At 42.4% G+C, this 18,166-nt stretch overlaps 1 protein-coding gene across 2 annotated transcripts in view; it reads right to left on the bottom strand.

Annotated features, from left to right (window-relative positions):
* Window positions 1-8,570: 8,570 nt before the first annotated feature.
* The window catches only part of LOC111231933 (lipoma-preferred partner homolog), a 144,436-nt gene continuing 134,840 nt past the window's right edge, over window positions 8,571-18,166 (bottom strand). For both annotated transcript variants that reach the window (XM_022759215.1, XM_022759216.1), the window contains exons 10-12: window positions 12,923-13,101; window positions 10,682-10,802; window positions 8,571-9,165 (exon numbers count right to left, since the gene is read on the bottom strand). In XM_022759215.1, coding sequence (XP_022614936.1) covers window positions 9,037-9,165; window positions 10,682-10,802; window positions 12,923-13,101 — 429 coding nt within the window. In that variant the 3' untranslated portion in view covers window positions 8,571-9,036. The remainder of the gene's footprint in view (window positions 9,166-10,681; window positions 10,803-12,922; window positions 13,102-18,166) is intronic.

The raw sequence follows: 18,166 nt of genomic DNA on the forward strand, positions 1-18,166 counted from the left end.
TTTGTATTTTCACCTTTACAAGCACAAACCACGTCGCTAACAAACTGTTACAGTCACTGCACTGGGTTTTTTTCCACAGCTTCTCACCACCATGTTGAGTGTGATGGTCCGATGCTGAATCTTTCAGCAAAATCATGCTCTTCAGCTGAAAGGAAACTTCCCCAGTAATTCTGCAGGAAATCATTGCATCCTGTGTATTTTCTTTTCACTTGGTTTAAAAGCGGGAAGCTGCCACGGGAGGATAACATTTATTATTATACAGAACAAGCCTGCAAATTTGTCAAAAAAAAAAAAAAAAGCACATTTGAAAGATGCACTGTAAGAGAAACATAATGGCCAATTTCTTAAACAGAGCCTGGTGGTATGACGGGGTAGAAAGCCCTCGTCACACAAGTTAGTGTAGAGGTGAACAGTCCACAGCTATGCTAATAGCTTTGTGAGGCGCAGCAGTGCTTTGACCTAAATGCTAACATTAGGAATGCTAGCATACTCAATGTGACAATGCTAACATGTTGATGTTTAGCACAGAATAATTAGCATGTGTCTTAGTTTAGAAAGTTAGCATGCTAATGTTTGCTAATTTGCTATCTTTAGAGCCTCACCGGTAGCGTGACTAAAAAACTACGCTGTTATTATGTTGTAGGTGCATTTGGAGAATGTAATTGTTCTTTTAAATGGACCAAATGCAAATTGACTTGATGCTTCTGAATTTGAGATTTGTGTCTTCACTAATTAACAAAGTATGTTTGTTCCTGGCTAGAAGATCCATTGGAAGCGAAGAAAATGCGTAACACCACACTGTGTCAGCGCTCGCAAGCTAGGAGCTAGCTAGCTTTTTTTTTTGGCTAAAAGTACTTTATTGAACATTTTAATACTAAATAAAATAATAAGTTATTTTTGGATTTAAATGTGGACACTGATGTCATTAAATGGAGACTGGAGACAGTAAATATGGAGGCAAAGATGGCCCACTCACATTGCTATGTGTAGATCTTTGCTGCTAGCATGTTTTAGTAAAAGATCATATCATTCTTTATATTGTAGGTACATTTTGCTCACGTCGGAAAATGTAACCCCATTTTTGAAGATAACATTAGCTAGGTTTTGGTGACAACAAGTATATTTGTTTCTCACTAATTTATACATTAAGAAAAGAGAAGTGAATTGAAGTGTGTAACATTTCACTATTTTGTCGAGTAAAATCTCCATTTTGTGTCTTTTTGTTTTGTTTTGTTTTGTTTTGTTTTACAGATAACATCAGTATATTGAACATTTTAATGCTAAAAAATTATGTTTGATGTGTATTATTAAATGTTAATGCATTAACAAAAAGAATAACAATCTGGAGTGCGGCAGCCCCCCCCAGCAGAATATTAGAGGAACCAAATACATTTCACATAAACCAGACTGAATGATGCTTGTGAAGAGCAGAGTGATCGCCAGAGGTAAGATTTTCATTTTACATGATTTCAGTTGTTTTTAGAAACTCTGTTGCATGGATAATGGCACTTAAAATGTTTATTGTTCATTCATGAATGAGTCATGCAACATTCAGAGTTTTGCGTCAGTCTGTAATGAAGGCACATTAAAAAAAGTTTGGCTTCTGAGCAACCTGTGACACTGTCTGCAGCTCTGATGAAGTCTGTTTCTCTTTCCTTTATAAAGGACAGACCCAGAAATGTTCTTATTCTTTGAAATTGTCTCGATGGAGGTAAAACAGTCAGTTACAGACATGTCTGGAACCCTTGAGCTCTGCAGGCACCTTGGCCAGTCCTTGGTCGCTCACAGCCAGCTGTAGAAGAAGAAAACATTATAATGGTTTCATGCAACGTGCTCAAAGTTCTACCAAGAGCAACACTGACTCAGTGATTACATCACTGCCTTTAGCCAACTCAAGGACACACAAAAATCAATGATCTTGATGCAAATGCACAGTGGGAATTCGCTTTAAAGCTAATAACATTAAGCTCAGAGCCCTGCAATGTCGGCCCACATTGTAATGTTATGTAAATCTGACCATATGACAACTTCATTTAAATTACAGTGCGCGAGATTATGCATGATAGTGGCCCATTTTGCTCCCTCGTGCTCATCTCTGATTCCCGGTAAATAATTCAGGCCATAATTCTGCGTATTAGAAGAAGACATTAAAAAAACGCCGAAGCAGGCCCCGGGAGACTTGACACTGGAATTTTATGCAGAGGAAGAAATTGGTGGGTACATCATGTTGGCTGGAGGGCCCATCACTCATCAATTTGTTTGTAAACACCAGATTTATGTGCAGTAAAGCAAGTCCTCGGCTAAACTGCTGGAGGGGCCTCTCATTCTCAGACACACACACGCAGTATCGCCCGCAGCACACTGAGGAAAAAAATTACTAGGAAATCTCCTGCTTTGCTGGCATGTCAGAGTCTTCAGTTTACCGGCAGAGGAATAAGGGGGATGAATACATTCTTAATAGTTCACAGTTCACGTCAGAGGCTGGAGAGCAATAAGCTGCTGATATGACCACTGTATTTACTGTAAGCATCAGGGCTGGCTGGGGATAAATATTTATATTTATAGTCTGTTTTGGATTCAAACTCTAGCGTACATCACTAATCAGTGACCAGGAGAAACCCTGCTCCTCCTTTGTTTGCTTCTTTGTTTCTGACATTTAAATGGACATGGCTTTTCTACCTTTGTCCATGGAGATCTCTTTCTCCTGCTCTTACATTTCAGACTGCTGTTTCAATTTAGCCATCTGCAGGAAGGAAATGAAATGCTCAGTCACTTACTGCTGATATGTGGCACACAAGTAAAGATGACAAATGGAAAGGATTAAATCAAGCGGGTCGTGGAAAGGCGACAGTAAAAAAAAAAAAAAGTCTTTAAATTATTCTAACAACTCCATCAAGCTGATCCCAGCAGTAAGTATACTTCATAGTTGAGTGCATTTGCTGATCGTTGCCACAAAAAAAAGAGAGAGAGAGAAAAAAAAAGCGGAGACTGCACACTGTATCTCAGTGTAATTAAACCGTTGTCCCAGATGTGCACTCAAAAGACTATTGCGAGTCTAAGATTTCTATTAAGCAGGTGATTCCAATTCGTCTAGAGAGCATGAGACAGGAGGAAATGAATCTGAGCTGTGTAAGCACGGGGCATTTGCTGCCACTGAAGGGCTTTTAAATGACTCCTGAAGAGAGTGAAGTAGCACTGGGTTATACTTGTTGGGAACAAATCCCTTTTCATCTGCAGGTACGCTGCTCGGGAGGTCACCGGGAGGTCTGAGCGGAGCACGAGGAGAAGACGGAGAGAAAGAGCTCATTACCTGTGAGATCCAATGGACCAGGAGCCAAAGGGCAAGTGTTAACCAGCGACAGGGGGGAGGGGGCTTTCGCCTGAGGAGATTCTTAATATTTTCTCATGTCGTGCGACAAAACGCTGCAAAAGACTAAAAGCAAACGCAGATGTAGAGACGTGATGCTATTGCAAAAGCTTTTATTGAAGAAGGAAAAAAAAACAAAAAAAAACAACAGTTGACTACATGCCCCTTCCAATGATCAAGAACAGATGAGATGCTTAACTCTAACAACAGAGGGTCAAGCTCTCTTAAGGCGAGTTTCACATTCAGCACCATTTAACACTCCGCTGCTGCAGCCTTAAGCACCACACCTGATGGAAACACCTACTGTATGGATTTAGACTTGGCCCAAAACAAAAGGGATCCTGTTTATTTACTTTGGCAAAAACAAGTAAACAAGGTGAAAAATCTTTGAGGGAGGCACGGCGAAACATGAAACACACAGGAACAGTTTAGTGATTCAATACTGCTCAGCCAAAGGCACTTTTACAAACATGGGTAGAACAAAGACGCTAGACAACACAAATGCACTGAACACACACACACACACACACACACACACACACACACACACACAAAATCAATCATCAATGTTTTTTTTTCTTTATATTTGTAGCATCAAACTTTTTGATAAGATTCATGTCGGATGTGTGATGTGTCCGAACAAAGAGCACTGACAGGAGTTTAACACAGCTTTAATGGCACATTGACAAACTGCAGCAGAGATTAAACTCTGTGCTCATCAACCAGACCAGGGTACGCTTTGTAAAAAAAAACAAAAAAAAACATGCTAATAGGCAAATTATAAAATACTAAAATATTTAATTTAACACTTCAGAATTAGTATAAATTTCTTGACCATTTCCTGCGGAGCTTGCAGCCCTTAGTTTAAAAGCTACTCGCTAAAACATCTGGCTTTAACCTGCATTACTGTAGCCACATGTGGGCAGTGGAACAGGCTGTAAACACAACACTGACACATTGTCACCTCATAAAGTTGGTTTGGGGAACTAAAGCTGCTTCCTGTGACTGAAAACGAGAATGAGCAGATCGGTGAGTGTGGACCAAAACATTAAAGTTGCAGAAGCTAAAAGACTCTAAAGATGGTGGAAGTGGAACTGAAAAATCTGGTGATAATTCTGACGTGGGATCAGCTTTCACATTACACTTTGGTTTTTAATGCATTGTTGATATAAAAATATTGATTAGCGCAGCTTTAAAATACCTCATATCCCATGTAATGTTCGTTTTTTTATTAACCGCATTAAATTCCCTTTGCCAAACTGCAGCATTGAACAGTGGCATCCTCTCAAACAAGCACAAAGTTTGACCGTGTGCTGCAAACAACATTTCTAACCGACGCCCGTATTATCTTGCCTCATTTCTGATTTAAGAGTCAGACGCAACTACACACTTTCTACATCTGTACATAGATGTCGAACAGCTCAGAGATGACTGTATGCCTCCTCTCACCGTCACAGATTAAGCGAAACGCAGCCCTCAAATGATTCAGCTGTGCAACGGTCACGTCTGAGTCTGAGAGCACAGTAACTGCTGCTACAGTATTGTGATCATGTGTGTTTTCCTGTGCAGAGCGAGAGAAAGAGAACCAGATCTGAATAATGGATCCCGGTGTGGCTTCAGTAAACGTGGAGTCTGCTGTAGAAAGCCGGGGCTCAGAGGTGCAACTTACCAGCTAAAGAACCTCGACTTTACCTGACACCCGAATAAGAATTTTAAATGAGCATCACAGTTTTTTTAATTCATGGACTGCAGGGATGAAAGCTTGTTTCCTCTGCCTCCTAACATCACTTCGACATCTTCATTTGTGTTTTCCTCACCAGATGTAAAACTCTTGTCGCATCTTTAACACCGCTGTCACATTATCCGAGCGGGTCCGAATGCCCTGCGTCGACCTTTAACACACTGCCAACACGGGATGCTACGGCGAGCTGAAACCTAGCAACGTTAGTGACGTAACGTTGTATGGAGTGTGCATTTTCTTTTATCCTCTGTTGCCTAACAACCAGCGGTAATCAGATGTCTCACTGAGGAGTCAAGTGTCAATTGGCCAAAGTAAGTATGGATGTAATGCAGCTGGTGTGAATGTTTTTTTATTCTGCAGAGGAGACAGACGAAGCAGAACAAGTGTCTTTTGTAACTCGAGAGATTTCCAGACTCAAATATCGAATAAAACTAGAAATCTATAAATAGACTTTTCTAACAAGCTTGAACTTTGTGAGACTGTTGAGATACTTCAACATGTCTTTAAGACACATTACAGTTTCTTTCTCAAGCCCTGCACTCGTCCGATATGATTTTCTTAAGCTGCAAAAGTCTCGTCGTCTCTTGGATTTTTTCTCTGTGACCGGTGAACTGTCTGGCTAAATATGTGCTTCAAATATTGATGAAAACATTCCTCGGGATATGGAGTTTAGGTTGACTAACCTTCTGCAGGACCAGCATTCACTCACTTCCTGCTCGAGGCGTGTGAGGCTGGTTCTGTCTGTAACCAAATAAAAAGTGTCCAACCACCTTCTCACCTTCAGCTCAAACACAGCCAGAGTTTTTTTTTACTGTGTATTTAGAAAAACACTAAATGCTCCTGTAGATTTGAAATGGTCGACAGTTTTCTCTGTTTCATGTAGAAAACGTGTCGTAGTTGAGGTCTGATTAATGTGAATCACTGTTGATTTATTAATGGGCTTATTAGCACAGTTATTTACAACGCGTTACCCTGGTTAAAACATTGCCACAGTCAAATTGATCCAACAAGGCTGCCGTAACCAGATAGTGATTACAACACACACAGTATATATATATAAAGAGATTTTCTTGTTTGTATAATCACTTTGTTATGGCAGTAAACACAACTACTTAATGTGTGAGGAAAACAGGAAGTACAGAGAGTTCTCTGAAAAGTATAATTATAAGGTTCATAAAGTATAAATCCACATGCACTAGAGATGTGTAATCAAGGTTTGGGAAATACTCCCGTCTCGTTTTATGTGGTCGACTGCAAACCACAACACTAATAGACTGGAAACGGGCACTTATGAATTACACTGTCTTTGTTGCTCGGAGGTACCCTGTGGAGTTTTACTTGTAAACAAATGTAAGTTATTTTTCTCATCAAAATGTATTGTGTATATCTAACAAACACTCTCCGAATTCATTTCCTTTCTTGTTTGAAATATTTCAGTTGTGCGATGTTTACATCACCACTCTTCCGTCTGCAGGTGCACGGATACATTTCTTTGCATGTTAATCAGTGGAATAGTACGAAACCAGCTGAGACAAATCACATGACCCGCGCGCTTTTTGGCGTCTACAGCGATGGACAATGGGTCCTTGGATGCTGGACGTTTCCTCCTGCATATAGGAGGAAGACCCCCACAGTGAAAGAGGAACTAAACCTCTTTGTTTTTGTCTCTTTGTAGCTGTTTTGTTTTATTTTGTAGTTGTTTTGTGTCTCTTTGTAGTGATGTTGCTACGTACAACTGATCGCCTCCTTCCATCTGGTACGGAGGCGGCGTCAGTGCGGTGGCCTCGGAGAGCTCGACGCTCTGCAGCTGAAGAAAACACATGCAAATATACCAACGCGCTGCAAATTCAAAAAAAAAAAAATAAAAATAAAAAAAGGTTGCAGTGCGTTGAGCTCTCCGGGCCACCGTACATCAGGGATTCAAACAAGAAGGGGGCAAGCTCATGAAAACCCTGCTGCATAGCGCCTCTAGTGGTCAAAGTACATTTGTGTACATTTAACTCACCATCATCAAATGTCTTCCTACTTGTTACTGCGGCAGTCATTATATTAAAGTAACTATCAAATCAAGCGGTCGAACTACTGGTCCGTCACCCTTAGTGGAACACATAATAAAATCAGTCATATATTTGGGAAACTCTCCAGGTCCCTTCTTTGCCCGTCAACTTTAAACAAACACTAAATATAAAAGACGAGAGTCAATGGAACAATCAATACTGACATACAGCACAGTGACACACAAAGTCACACAGTACCAACAGCATAGTTTGGATTAAAGGATTACTATAAGGACACTTATGCTTGCATCTGTACAGGTAAAATATTTCCTTATTTATAAAATTCCTTATAAAGTGTCAATGCAATTAACATTAAAAATTGCATAGCCATGTCATATTCATTATCCCTGCCAGACTGCTTAGAGTACAATCACCTATTTGATCCATGGCATGGTAAATGAGGATATCTATCTGCTTCCAAACGTTATGATTAAACTCAAACATAAGGCCGTATGTGTTTGTATGAGTGGAGTGTGATGATTGTACTGTTCAGGCCAACGAGAAAAATAATCTACTGTATTCATCAAAGCAAATTCTATAGGAAAGTATATGAGAAAATATGGTGTTGAAAAAAAGGGGAATTGCGTTCAACAGCTGCCTCTTGCAAATTTTTGTTCTTGACACTGAAAACGGCTCCTGTGTTTCTAATCAGTACGCTGAAGGTAATGTTTAATATAGTTGCATACAAACTAAGTACACAGGAAATATGGCAGTTTAAATTCAACTCTTTGGTGTTCAATCAGGGCAGAACTGTTTTGTAATAATGATCTCGAGTGTGTTATTTTATCCCTCTGTGTGAACTGTCGGTGGATTTGCACCATAATAAAGATGAAAGAATAAAATGAACGCTCCAAACAATTTACAGTTTGCTCATGGTTTTTTTTTTTTTTTTTTTGTTTTTTTTTTTTCTCTAAACACTGCTGAAGCCACAGTCGTACAACACGTGCGTCCGCGGCGTCTTCACCTGCGGGGCAGATGTGTCCAACACTTTGCATGTTCTGCTGGAGTCAGTTCTCACAAACAACCAGTCAGAGAGGAACATTTGAGCTTTGCATGCACACACGCGTGGCTGTGCAGCGTGGCTGAAAGATACAGGGTGAAGATAATAATGATATGAAATAATAACGATATGTGGGTGATGTATCCTGTAACTGGTGGATTTTGAGTGATTTTAAGCAACAGTTTAACAATCTGGGAAATTTGATTTTTTGAGAATTGGATGAGACGATTGATGCCACTTTTACGGTACGGTAGCTTAGCATAAAGAAAACGGGGATATTAGCTAGCCTGGCTCTGTCAGTAGCTCCAAAGCTAAACAAATAATGTAATAATATAAATTTTTGAAAACATAAGTCGTAAAAAAAAGACGTAGTTTTATGGGGGGGGTGTGGTGGATTGGACAGAGTCAGGCTGTTTCTGTTTTTTGTTGCTAAAGCTAAGCTAACCGCCCGGCGACTGTAGCATCATACTTAGCGTACAGGCATCAATCTTCTCGTCTCGCTCTCGCCAAGAAAGTGTATCAACGTATTTCCCAAAATGTGGAACTATTCCTTTAACAGCAACACAGTTAAAAAAAAAACAACAACAACAAAAACACTTCTTCTTCTTCTGTGATTGTACCGAGTCAATAGATAATGTCTGCAGGTGAACACGTGATGCTATTTCTTGTTACTGAAGGTGAATATATATATAATTATATATATATATAGAGGGATATATATGTGTATGCTGAGGAATGCAAGCGTGTGTGGATGGGTATGTTTGCGAGAGAGAGAGAGAGAGAGAGAGAGAGAGAGAATGAGAGAGGGAGAGAGAGAGAGAGAGAGAGAGCGTTGGATTATCACAGTGGAGGTGACCGGGCGGCGGCTTGTTCAGAGGTCAGTGGTGGCCTTGGCGGTGAGGGCCTGGATGCGGCTGGTGTTACAGTTTTTGCAGAGGACGTGTCCGTCCAGAGGGTAGCAGCCCTGGTTGTCCCCCTCTGAGAGCAGGGAGCCACAGTCCTGCAGGACACAGATACTCCCGTCAGTCCGTGCACACAAACAGAGACATTAGCCACGCTCAGCGATCACACACTCTCTCACACACACACACACACTCGCTGTGCGCACGCCCCAAAATGAGACACTTAACTGCTGTTTAAACACCATCAGCCTGCGTCAAGTTACAGTCGCTCTCTGCAGCAAAACCACAAGTTACATTTCCTATGAGCTGATGAGCTGATTATAGTCGGTCAAGTGTCATTATTAAGTTCCATTCCTCCTTTTCATTTTAAAACAAAAATATATCATCTCCCGTCTCCATGGACACGATATCCGTGGATTCGATTTGTTTTTCTTCTGTGTTTAATGATTTTGTTGTCACAGGTATCAACAGATATAGACAGAAAAATATCTATACAACGTGTTCTTCAGAGGACGAACGCTGATGGTTGTGATTCCTTTACTTTTCCATTAATGTCTCAACCACTTGTTGGATGTTTTGCTGTGAGATTTAATAAAGTCATTCATGTTCCCCTCAGGATGAACTAGCGCCACCATCAGGGCAAAAGTCTCCTGCTTCCTTGTTATTTTCCACGTCGTAGTTTCTAAGGCAAGTGTCAGATTGATTCAGTCTATACTGACTCTCACTCATGCAGATCACAAATACCGCAGTGATGTGTTTGTGTCTTTATATATAGCTCGTTCTCCCCTGATGAAGGTCTCGCTGACATGGAAACGCCGCCCTATTGTGCGGATGTTCTGTCTGACTCCTGCCCTCAGTTTTTGGATCTAACACCTGTAAACACACGTTACAGGTTTTACTGTCATTTGTTGGCCTTTTTGTTTTTGTTTCTTAGAGCTCTGAACACACACACACACACACACACACACACACACACACACACACACACACACAGACACACAGACACACCCATTGCTTCGGCATTATTTTCTCATTGTCTGTGACACCGGGTTACACTTTCACCATCTCTCTCTCGCTCTCTCACACACTCACACACACACACACACACACACACACACACACACACACACACACACACAGAATTGCAGCTCCACCTACTCATGTCTCCCTGGTGACAAAATTCTTCTCTTGTTGAGCCCCTTCAGCTGAACTAATCTGCTTTGCTTTCATTTGACCTTTATGTCTGCCAAACGCTGCGTGTTCTCACACTGGCACGGTTCTTTGACAATGTGACGCGTTACCTCTCTGTTAGCCGGGCACGTAATGTCTCAGCGCAGCTTATCAGCCGGCGAGTGGCGGCTGACTGATTGGTTACTATGTAAGTCCATGAACTTTGCAGAGGGGAGAGATGGAAAGCTATTTTGAGGCGGGTAAGAGAGGGATGATTCACTCGTCTCGCTAAAAAGGTGAGTCGGGGGACGGGCATGTGCGTTATGCCTTACACTTTCACGCCATAATGACTATCACCTGCAGCTGTGCAGCACGGTACGTAACCGCTGCTGCTAATTATGTGGAGCTCAGATACCAGCAGAGATAAACACACAGATCACATACCTCACAGCGGTAGCACTGCACGTGGAAGTCGCGGTCCAGGGCCACAATGCGGACGGTCTCCTCCTGGCCCGGCGCCGGCATTATTGGCTCAGAGCACACACAGCAGCGTGGAGCAAACTTCCTGTGAGAGACAACCAAGAGCAGCAGACAGGAGCTCAGAACGACGACAGCGATGAGACTTCACGTCGACCTTCTGTGACACGATTTCAAACAAGCGTCGGTCGGTGAGAAGTTTAGTGAAATCCACACTGTTTGTCGACCGGCTGTAACTAGTTCAACCAAAAAGGTTTTTTTTTGTTTTATTTAATTTTAATAATTTTTAGAGGCCTAAAATGAAAAGATGATCCAGTATTAAAACGGCCCTCAGGACCCCTGAGTTTTCACTTGTGAGCCCTCGCATGGGGCCGAACCCCAAGTCAGAGAACCGCTGGACTAACTGATCTAGTTTCAGTTCTTCACACAAGAGTAAATATAGGATTTATTACAAAGAACAACTGTGGTAACACATCATGAAAAAAATGCTTAAACTGCATTTTCCACCCTCCCTTGGTTTAAGTATTTTAAAATTCAGATATTGAGGTGGCACTAAAAAGTTAAATTTGCTCTTCTCTGAAATATTTCATGTAAATAGAAGATTTGAGGAACGGGAGGGGGAGGGGGGGGGCTTATTAAGTGCTTGAGAATCAGGAAGTGAGGGGACTTCATGGCTTTGGGGAAACACGGACATACAGGGTTAGCCAGAAATAAACAACAAAGAAAAAACAAAACAAGCTCCGGTCCGGGACGTGACTATTCCTCGACACAGAAGGGCCGCACCGCCGAGGTCACACTTGTCATGTGGAATTAAACAACGGCCCGCTGCAGCTACTCCGCAAAGCAAAAGCTGTGCACTCACACCAAGAGACAGCTGTTTACTTCTGTTTCCCTTCTGGTCACTGAGTAAAGGAACATTTCTGGTAAGGTAGCAGTTATGCAATCAGAGAGTGACACAATAACAGGAATTTACTATTAAATTCACGTCCACAGCTGCATCTCATAAGATCACTGGGCTTGTGAAACTGTTTGCAGGATTTCCCGAAAAGGAACCACAAAGATCTTGTACTGGTAAGACTTAAATATAGATGAATCTGTACAGTGAGTTAAGGATTTTAAAGCAGCATAGCTTGATTTTTTTTGTTTGTTAAACACCACATATTATCACCTCATTAAGTTGTGTTGTGAGCCTAGCTACACATCTAGCAGACACGGAGCAACATTAGCATTATCTGTCATGTTTTTTCTGGCGTAAGTGTAATTTTAATTCTCATTTCAGCTCCGTTACGAGATAAACGCCAGCTGCTAAACGCTCTGCAGCGATCAGCAGCTAGTCGTTAGCTGTGTCCGGCAGGTAGTGAGTGAGTTTATCGGAGCTCTTTCAATAAAAACAGAGTGAAAATGAACCAAAACAATGAGCCGAGAGACAGTAAAACGCCTCATAGAGCTGAGGGGGATCTGCACAGTTGAGTGTTTGTCACTACGAACTTTTCTCACATCACTCTTCATCCATTGGTAATATAAAGACAGTCAGTAAATACTTAAATACTCAATTTTGGAAAATAAACTAGTTTCTTGCGTTATTGGAGAAGTTGTGTTTAGCTTTGTGTCTTCTTTACTCAGCATGCTAACAAAACTAAACTGAGGTTGTAGGAGCATTAGCACGTTAGCTAACAGTTGGATGCAGTGACTGTGCGCTGCACTTCAGATGTCCTGTGTTCAGTGTGGGGTTGTAGGTTTTACACACTGTTGTAAACATCATTTGGATTGGATGAAACTGCAAGAAACCCAAAGCTACTGGTTTTATCCAGCAAACTGTTTTGAGGTTTTGAGAAAGTTTTCGAAACAGGAAAAGTGAACTGAACCTAACTCAACTCTCCTTTTAGCTCTGTTTTGGTCTCTGTTGTTTGGCGCTGGGCAAGCAGCATATAGTTGATGTAATAAGATATTTCGTTCGCTGAGATCAGCTGGCGACTGTGGCTAGAACGTGGAGGTCGGTGAGAGCGGTGAGATCCAACCAGGTAAAGCTGGAGGCCGTAAAAACCAAAAACATCGAGCTGAAAGGCGCTAAAATGCTTCACAGAGCTGAGGAGAACGACAGAGTCGGGCGAGATCATCAATACAAGTGACCACTTTTAGATCATGTTGTTAGTTATTAGATCCATGGTTAATATAAAACTGCTGATGAGCGCAGCTTCAGTTACTTACTTGTGAAAGTCCTCGATGCAGTGGATGTGGTTGGAGGCGTCCACGGTGAAAGGGATGCCGTCCAGGCTGCGGTGGCACACCACGCAGGTGAAGCAGTGAGGGTGGTAGGCTTTCCCTGTAGCCCGCAGGATGCGCTCCATGATGGGCTTACTGCAGATGGTGCAGGTCTCAAGGGTGTTCTGTAGAAACAAACACACAAGCCCACGGACACCCACATGATTAACCCAATAAACCTGATGATGAATGTAGATGAGTCATTCCCGACGGCCCTTTAAGTGCTTGTGTACGATCACATTTTTTTCAAGCATCATGAAAACTTTGGGAAAGTGCTCCTGCGTTTCCTTGTGAATTGAAACTTTCTGTTTTCCAGCGTTACACTTCAGGTGGCTCTCTTCCCACTCCAGCTTGTGCAACAAATAAATCCGCACTGAGGACCTTTAGCTCGGCTGTCCTCAAATGCCTCTGAAGCTGAAGGAATCTGATTAGCACTCCCCTCGAAACACAAACACAGTCATTTATCAGCCGCCCTCACCCACACTCCATCCTCCCATATGCAAGAGTGTGAGCAGTAAATATTTCCACTTTGTGATGACTGCAGGTTTTCTGCAGCCAGGCGACTGGGCAAGCGGCCCGCGGGGGGACGTGGCGGCCGCCTGCCTCTGACTTATCTGTGGCATCTCTCTTCTTAATATCTGCCGGGAGACGCCATTTGTTATTTCGATATTTTATAAATAACGACTGCCTCTCTAAACAGCAATGCAATTACGTGGGGGGGTGGGGTGGGGGGGGGGTGGGATAATATCATGTGAGGTGATCATGTGCGCCTGAATGTGGCTGTGCTGTTAGCTTTGAATTGGGCCCCACTGTCGCTGCTCTCTCGCTCAGCATTTCCTGGATCTCTGTGTGTCTCTGTTCTCCGCCCCACCATCCACCCCTCCCCTCCCACCCCTCCCACCCCTCTCTTTCTGCGCTTGGCTGGGCTAAAGAGTGCACGGTTCAGCTGTTCCCATTGGCTCCCAGTGTAGTAGCAAGCTGCCTCAGTGTTTCCAAACACAGCTCGGGGTGTGTAGCAACACTGCGCTGCGTCATCGGCTACCTCCCAGACGCGCCGCCGGGGCCTGCCGCTTAAAATGACACTTGTGTGACCGCTCAGCCGGGGTAAACTCCCTGCCATCCGCTGTCCGGCCGCGGAGCACGTGCAGTGACATTTGTAGTCTATATGCTAATGAGCGACGCAGCTTCAGAGGACGAGGTTCATTGAAACTACCATGTGAAAGAGTTCCTGACGTGACTCTGTGTGCGCCGCGGTTCTGTCACTTTTACTTCTCAGGCCTCCCTCACAACACCATCATGTGCCACTGAAGACGAGAGCAGCTGATGTATGACTCCGGGCCGGAAAGCAGTGGTTTGAGAAATAGCCGTTTCTTCAAAGCACTCCTGGAGAGGCATTATTTCATAAAAAGCAATGTGTGCAGACAAGCTCCGCATTCTTATTTTTCTTTCTTTCTTTCTTTTTTTTTTTTTTTTTTTCCTCCAAGACGGTAATAGAAATAAACATTATTCCCAGGGCAACATTTGTGTATAAACAATGTCCATATTGCAATCCTGCTCGATCCTGGAAGTGGAATAAAGCCTTTAATGAGCTCGCTGCACTGAGCCCCTGAGGTTTGCCTCACACACACACACACACACACACACACACACACACTGACAGAGAGAGGTAGAGGTAGAGAGGGAGAGAGAGCGAGAGAGAGAGAGAGAGAATATATTTGCAACCTGAGAATCTGAGTAAGATACCAGGGCCAAACAGCACTAAACCATCCTCAACTCTTACTCATCTGTCTGCGTTTCCACTTACTTATTCTCATCTGCCCTTCATGTGGGAATACCTTGCCCTTGTTTAGCTTAACTAGAGCATATGATTTCACAGCACACAGTTCCTCCGGGCTATTGTAATGAGTACAGTACTCAAAAGACAAAATTTCTCTCTTTCTCTCTGATGGTGAGATTCTATGACCTCAATTCATTCATTCTGCTCAGCCTCCGTTGTTTTTTTTTTTTATTCACTCGTGACTCCTATGATTTGGTATTAAGTAACATTTATTAGCCCTGTTACACAAACGTGGGTCTGATGTTAAATGGGGAAAAACGTTACAGAGCTTCGGCCTGTAGTTGGGAACAACCTCCACAGATGGTTTAGGAAATTCTGCATGAAGCACTTGAAGCCCCCTCTCTGTCAAACATCCAGGTCCCTTGCAGTTTGCCACTAGAGGGCTGTATATGTCTGCAGATGTCCGGGTTTTTGCTTTTCCCCTGACTAAATGTGATGTATTCAAGCATATGTATTCTTTTTTTTCTCCCTCTCCCTCATACATTTCTCTAAGTGTTTGCCCAGAAGGCTAAACAAATGTCTAGGCAGATGAGGTAAAGTGAATTTAGGTCAGACGAGCTTCTTGCTGAACTGAGGGGTGAGTGGAGTGCGGTAAAGTCAATTGTGGCCCCTTTTTTCTCACTGTGAGCCGTTTCCTTCTGCCACAAAGCGCTCTCACGGTCTCACACCAAACACACTGATGCCCACGCAACTCCGGCCAGAGCTTCCCACTATTTAGCGACGGGCTCCAAAACAACGTTTGTCACAGCTGTCTGTTAGAATGAGGAGTGTGATGGCAAACAAAGCATGTTAAGAGGGAGTTAAGAGGTCCCATGTGCTCTGCTCTGAACACGAGACACAGGCCTGACGGATTGAGACAGAAACACAGATGGTAAAAACAACACAGCAAATACAGTCCAGAGTCGTTTGGTCAGAGTCTTAGAAAATGCTCCTGGGACTCATTTCCACTGGAAGTCAACTGGATCAAATGACACTGACATTAGACTTATTTAAAAACAACAAACAGGTGAAGACGATCTTTAACTTCATTAATTTAATTTACCCAATACTAGACTAAATAACAATTATTTCTCTCATTCATCTGCAGATCATTTTCTCAATTAATTGTCGAGTTGTTTTGTCTATAAAACATCATAAAACAGCGAATAAAGCCCGTCATAATTTCCCAGAGCACACACTGACTTCATCTTCGTCATATAACCCGTTTTGTTTTTTGTTCCACTAACAATCAAAAACTCCAATATATTCACTTCACGAGAGGAAAACTGCAAATCCTCACATGTGGAAGCTGGAAGCATCAAATGTTTGTGATTTCTGTTACTGATTTTATGTCAGTAACCCAAACAGACATAAGAAATTATATAAATAAAAAATCCTGCTTTTCATCCCCAATTAAAATATTACAAATAAACTGAGTTTACATTGTGTACATTGTGTAACGCACAAACACAGCTACAGGTGAAACGACGCTGGAACAAAGACGTATTCTGCATGTTTGCAGATGAAGCAGTAAAACAGCTGGAAATCAGCTGTGGCATATTGCTAAGTTTAATCTGTTTACCATCTCCTCCGACCGTATCAACACAAATTTTATACTTATCTGTTCTGTTTTTTTGTGTATTTTTTTTTTTTTTCACGTGGCTGGCAGGAGGCGGGCTGGAGTTCACTGAGACTGCACGCAATTTATGACCTGGCACGCTGAACCTGGAGTGGGCCAGATTTACAGATGATCTGATTCAGTGTGTGTGTGTGTGTGTGTGTGTGTGTGTGTGTTTGTGTGTGCTCAGACCCTCACAGAATGTGCCGGTCGGTGCCAGGCCATGCTGTGTGAATTAACTACACCCTGCTGAAGGTAGCTCAGCGTCGTCTAACAAGAGCTTGTTCGAAAGACAGATCTGAGCGCCGCCGCAGTGTTTGCTTTCCTCCGCAGTGAACAAGAGATACTGACTCGGTCGTGAACTATGAGTCAACTCGCTGACCCTCCTACTTCCTGAGGGTAGGTGTCTGCTGACTTAATGATCCTTGACAAGCAGCCTGCCTCCCTTTTATTGCTTAATATGGGTCAATCAGGCAGGACAAAAAAATAAAAAAATAAAAAAAAATCAAGTGGCGCTCAGGTGTCTTATTGTCCAACAGGAAGCGCTCAAAAATAAGAGAAGCAAAAATCAAGAGATGAAGGAACTGTGACTCATACTGAGGTGATACTGTAGAGAAAGTGAGAAAGTGACTGCGTGGGTCAACACGACTAATGTCACAATATCATACAGTCTGATGTGAGGCCGTAACCACGGCTTTAAAGGGACAGCGTCACGACTTTGGGAAGTATGTTTCTGTGGTTTGTTGCTGAGACCGTCACGTCTGAACTGTGGAGAACTGGATCCTGGTGCCCGTTCCGTCCTATCAAACTTGTTTATGCCAAAACAAAAAAAAAAACAGTGCATGTGGCCTTTCTCACGGAGCAGCGGTAGCAAAGTGGCCGGTCGTGAAATCCTGCCCTCTAACTTCAACTATTCCCTTTTTGTAGTTTGCATTTAAACTTATAATAACTTTTCTAAAAATCTGAGAATGTAAATATCAGAGTTAACACATGTAAACCTTACAAACACAGATAGGTGGCCGTCCGACAGACACGCCGTGCTGTTATGAAACACGTCTGGCTGCAGCTTCATATCTACTGCACAGCTGCGAGAGTGGCATCAATCTTCTCATGTTTTCACCGTCAAGTTATTCCTTTAAAGTTATAATATTTAACTTTTCCACATTAAAATGACTAGAGATATGTTTTTTATTCTTATTGATTTGTGTACTTTCATTATCCCAAATGCTTCCAGCAATTTTCAAACCTGGAGAAATTGGTTGATTTTAATCCGTTTGGTCGCCTGTTGATGACATCATATGTGTCATACATTGTGTTCCCTGCCAGAAGCTCTTTTTTATCCAGTTTTAAGCCACATACACTTTTTTTACACCTTGGTCTTTTGTTATTGTTTTGATTGAGAGACAAAAAAAAACCCCAACAACAACAGAGTTTTGATTGAGAGCCCCCTAGTGGCAGAAGTTCAGTGTGTTTAAACATGACAACAGAAAGAATCCTCCTCTCACAGCCTCAGCAGCAACAAGAGATCGCAAACGGTTGTTTTTGGACAGTATTTATCTCAGTACTACTTTTTGGGTTGCGCTTTTTGTCCATCCTTTTAAAAGCACAACACATTCTGTCTTTTATTGTGAAACTCCTGTGACACCATCAGGAAGACTATCTACGATCTGTCGCGTCACTTCATTAAGATGCCTTAGACACACCGGAGACGCTTTAGTTATTTCCATCTATTCATTTATAGAATCCTCCTATTTAA

Source organism: Seriola dumerili, unplaced genomic scaffold (genome assembly GCF_002260705.1).
Source record: "Seriola dumerili isolate Sdu_G_001 unplaced genomic scaffold, Sdu_1.0 BDQW01000321.1, whole genome shotgun sequence".
NCBI classification, from domain to species: domain Eukaryota; kingdom Metazoa; phylum Chordata; class Actinopteri; order Carangiformes; family Carangidae; genus Seriola; species Seriola dumerili.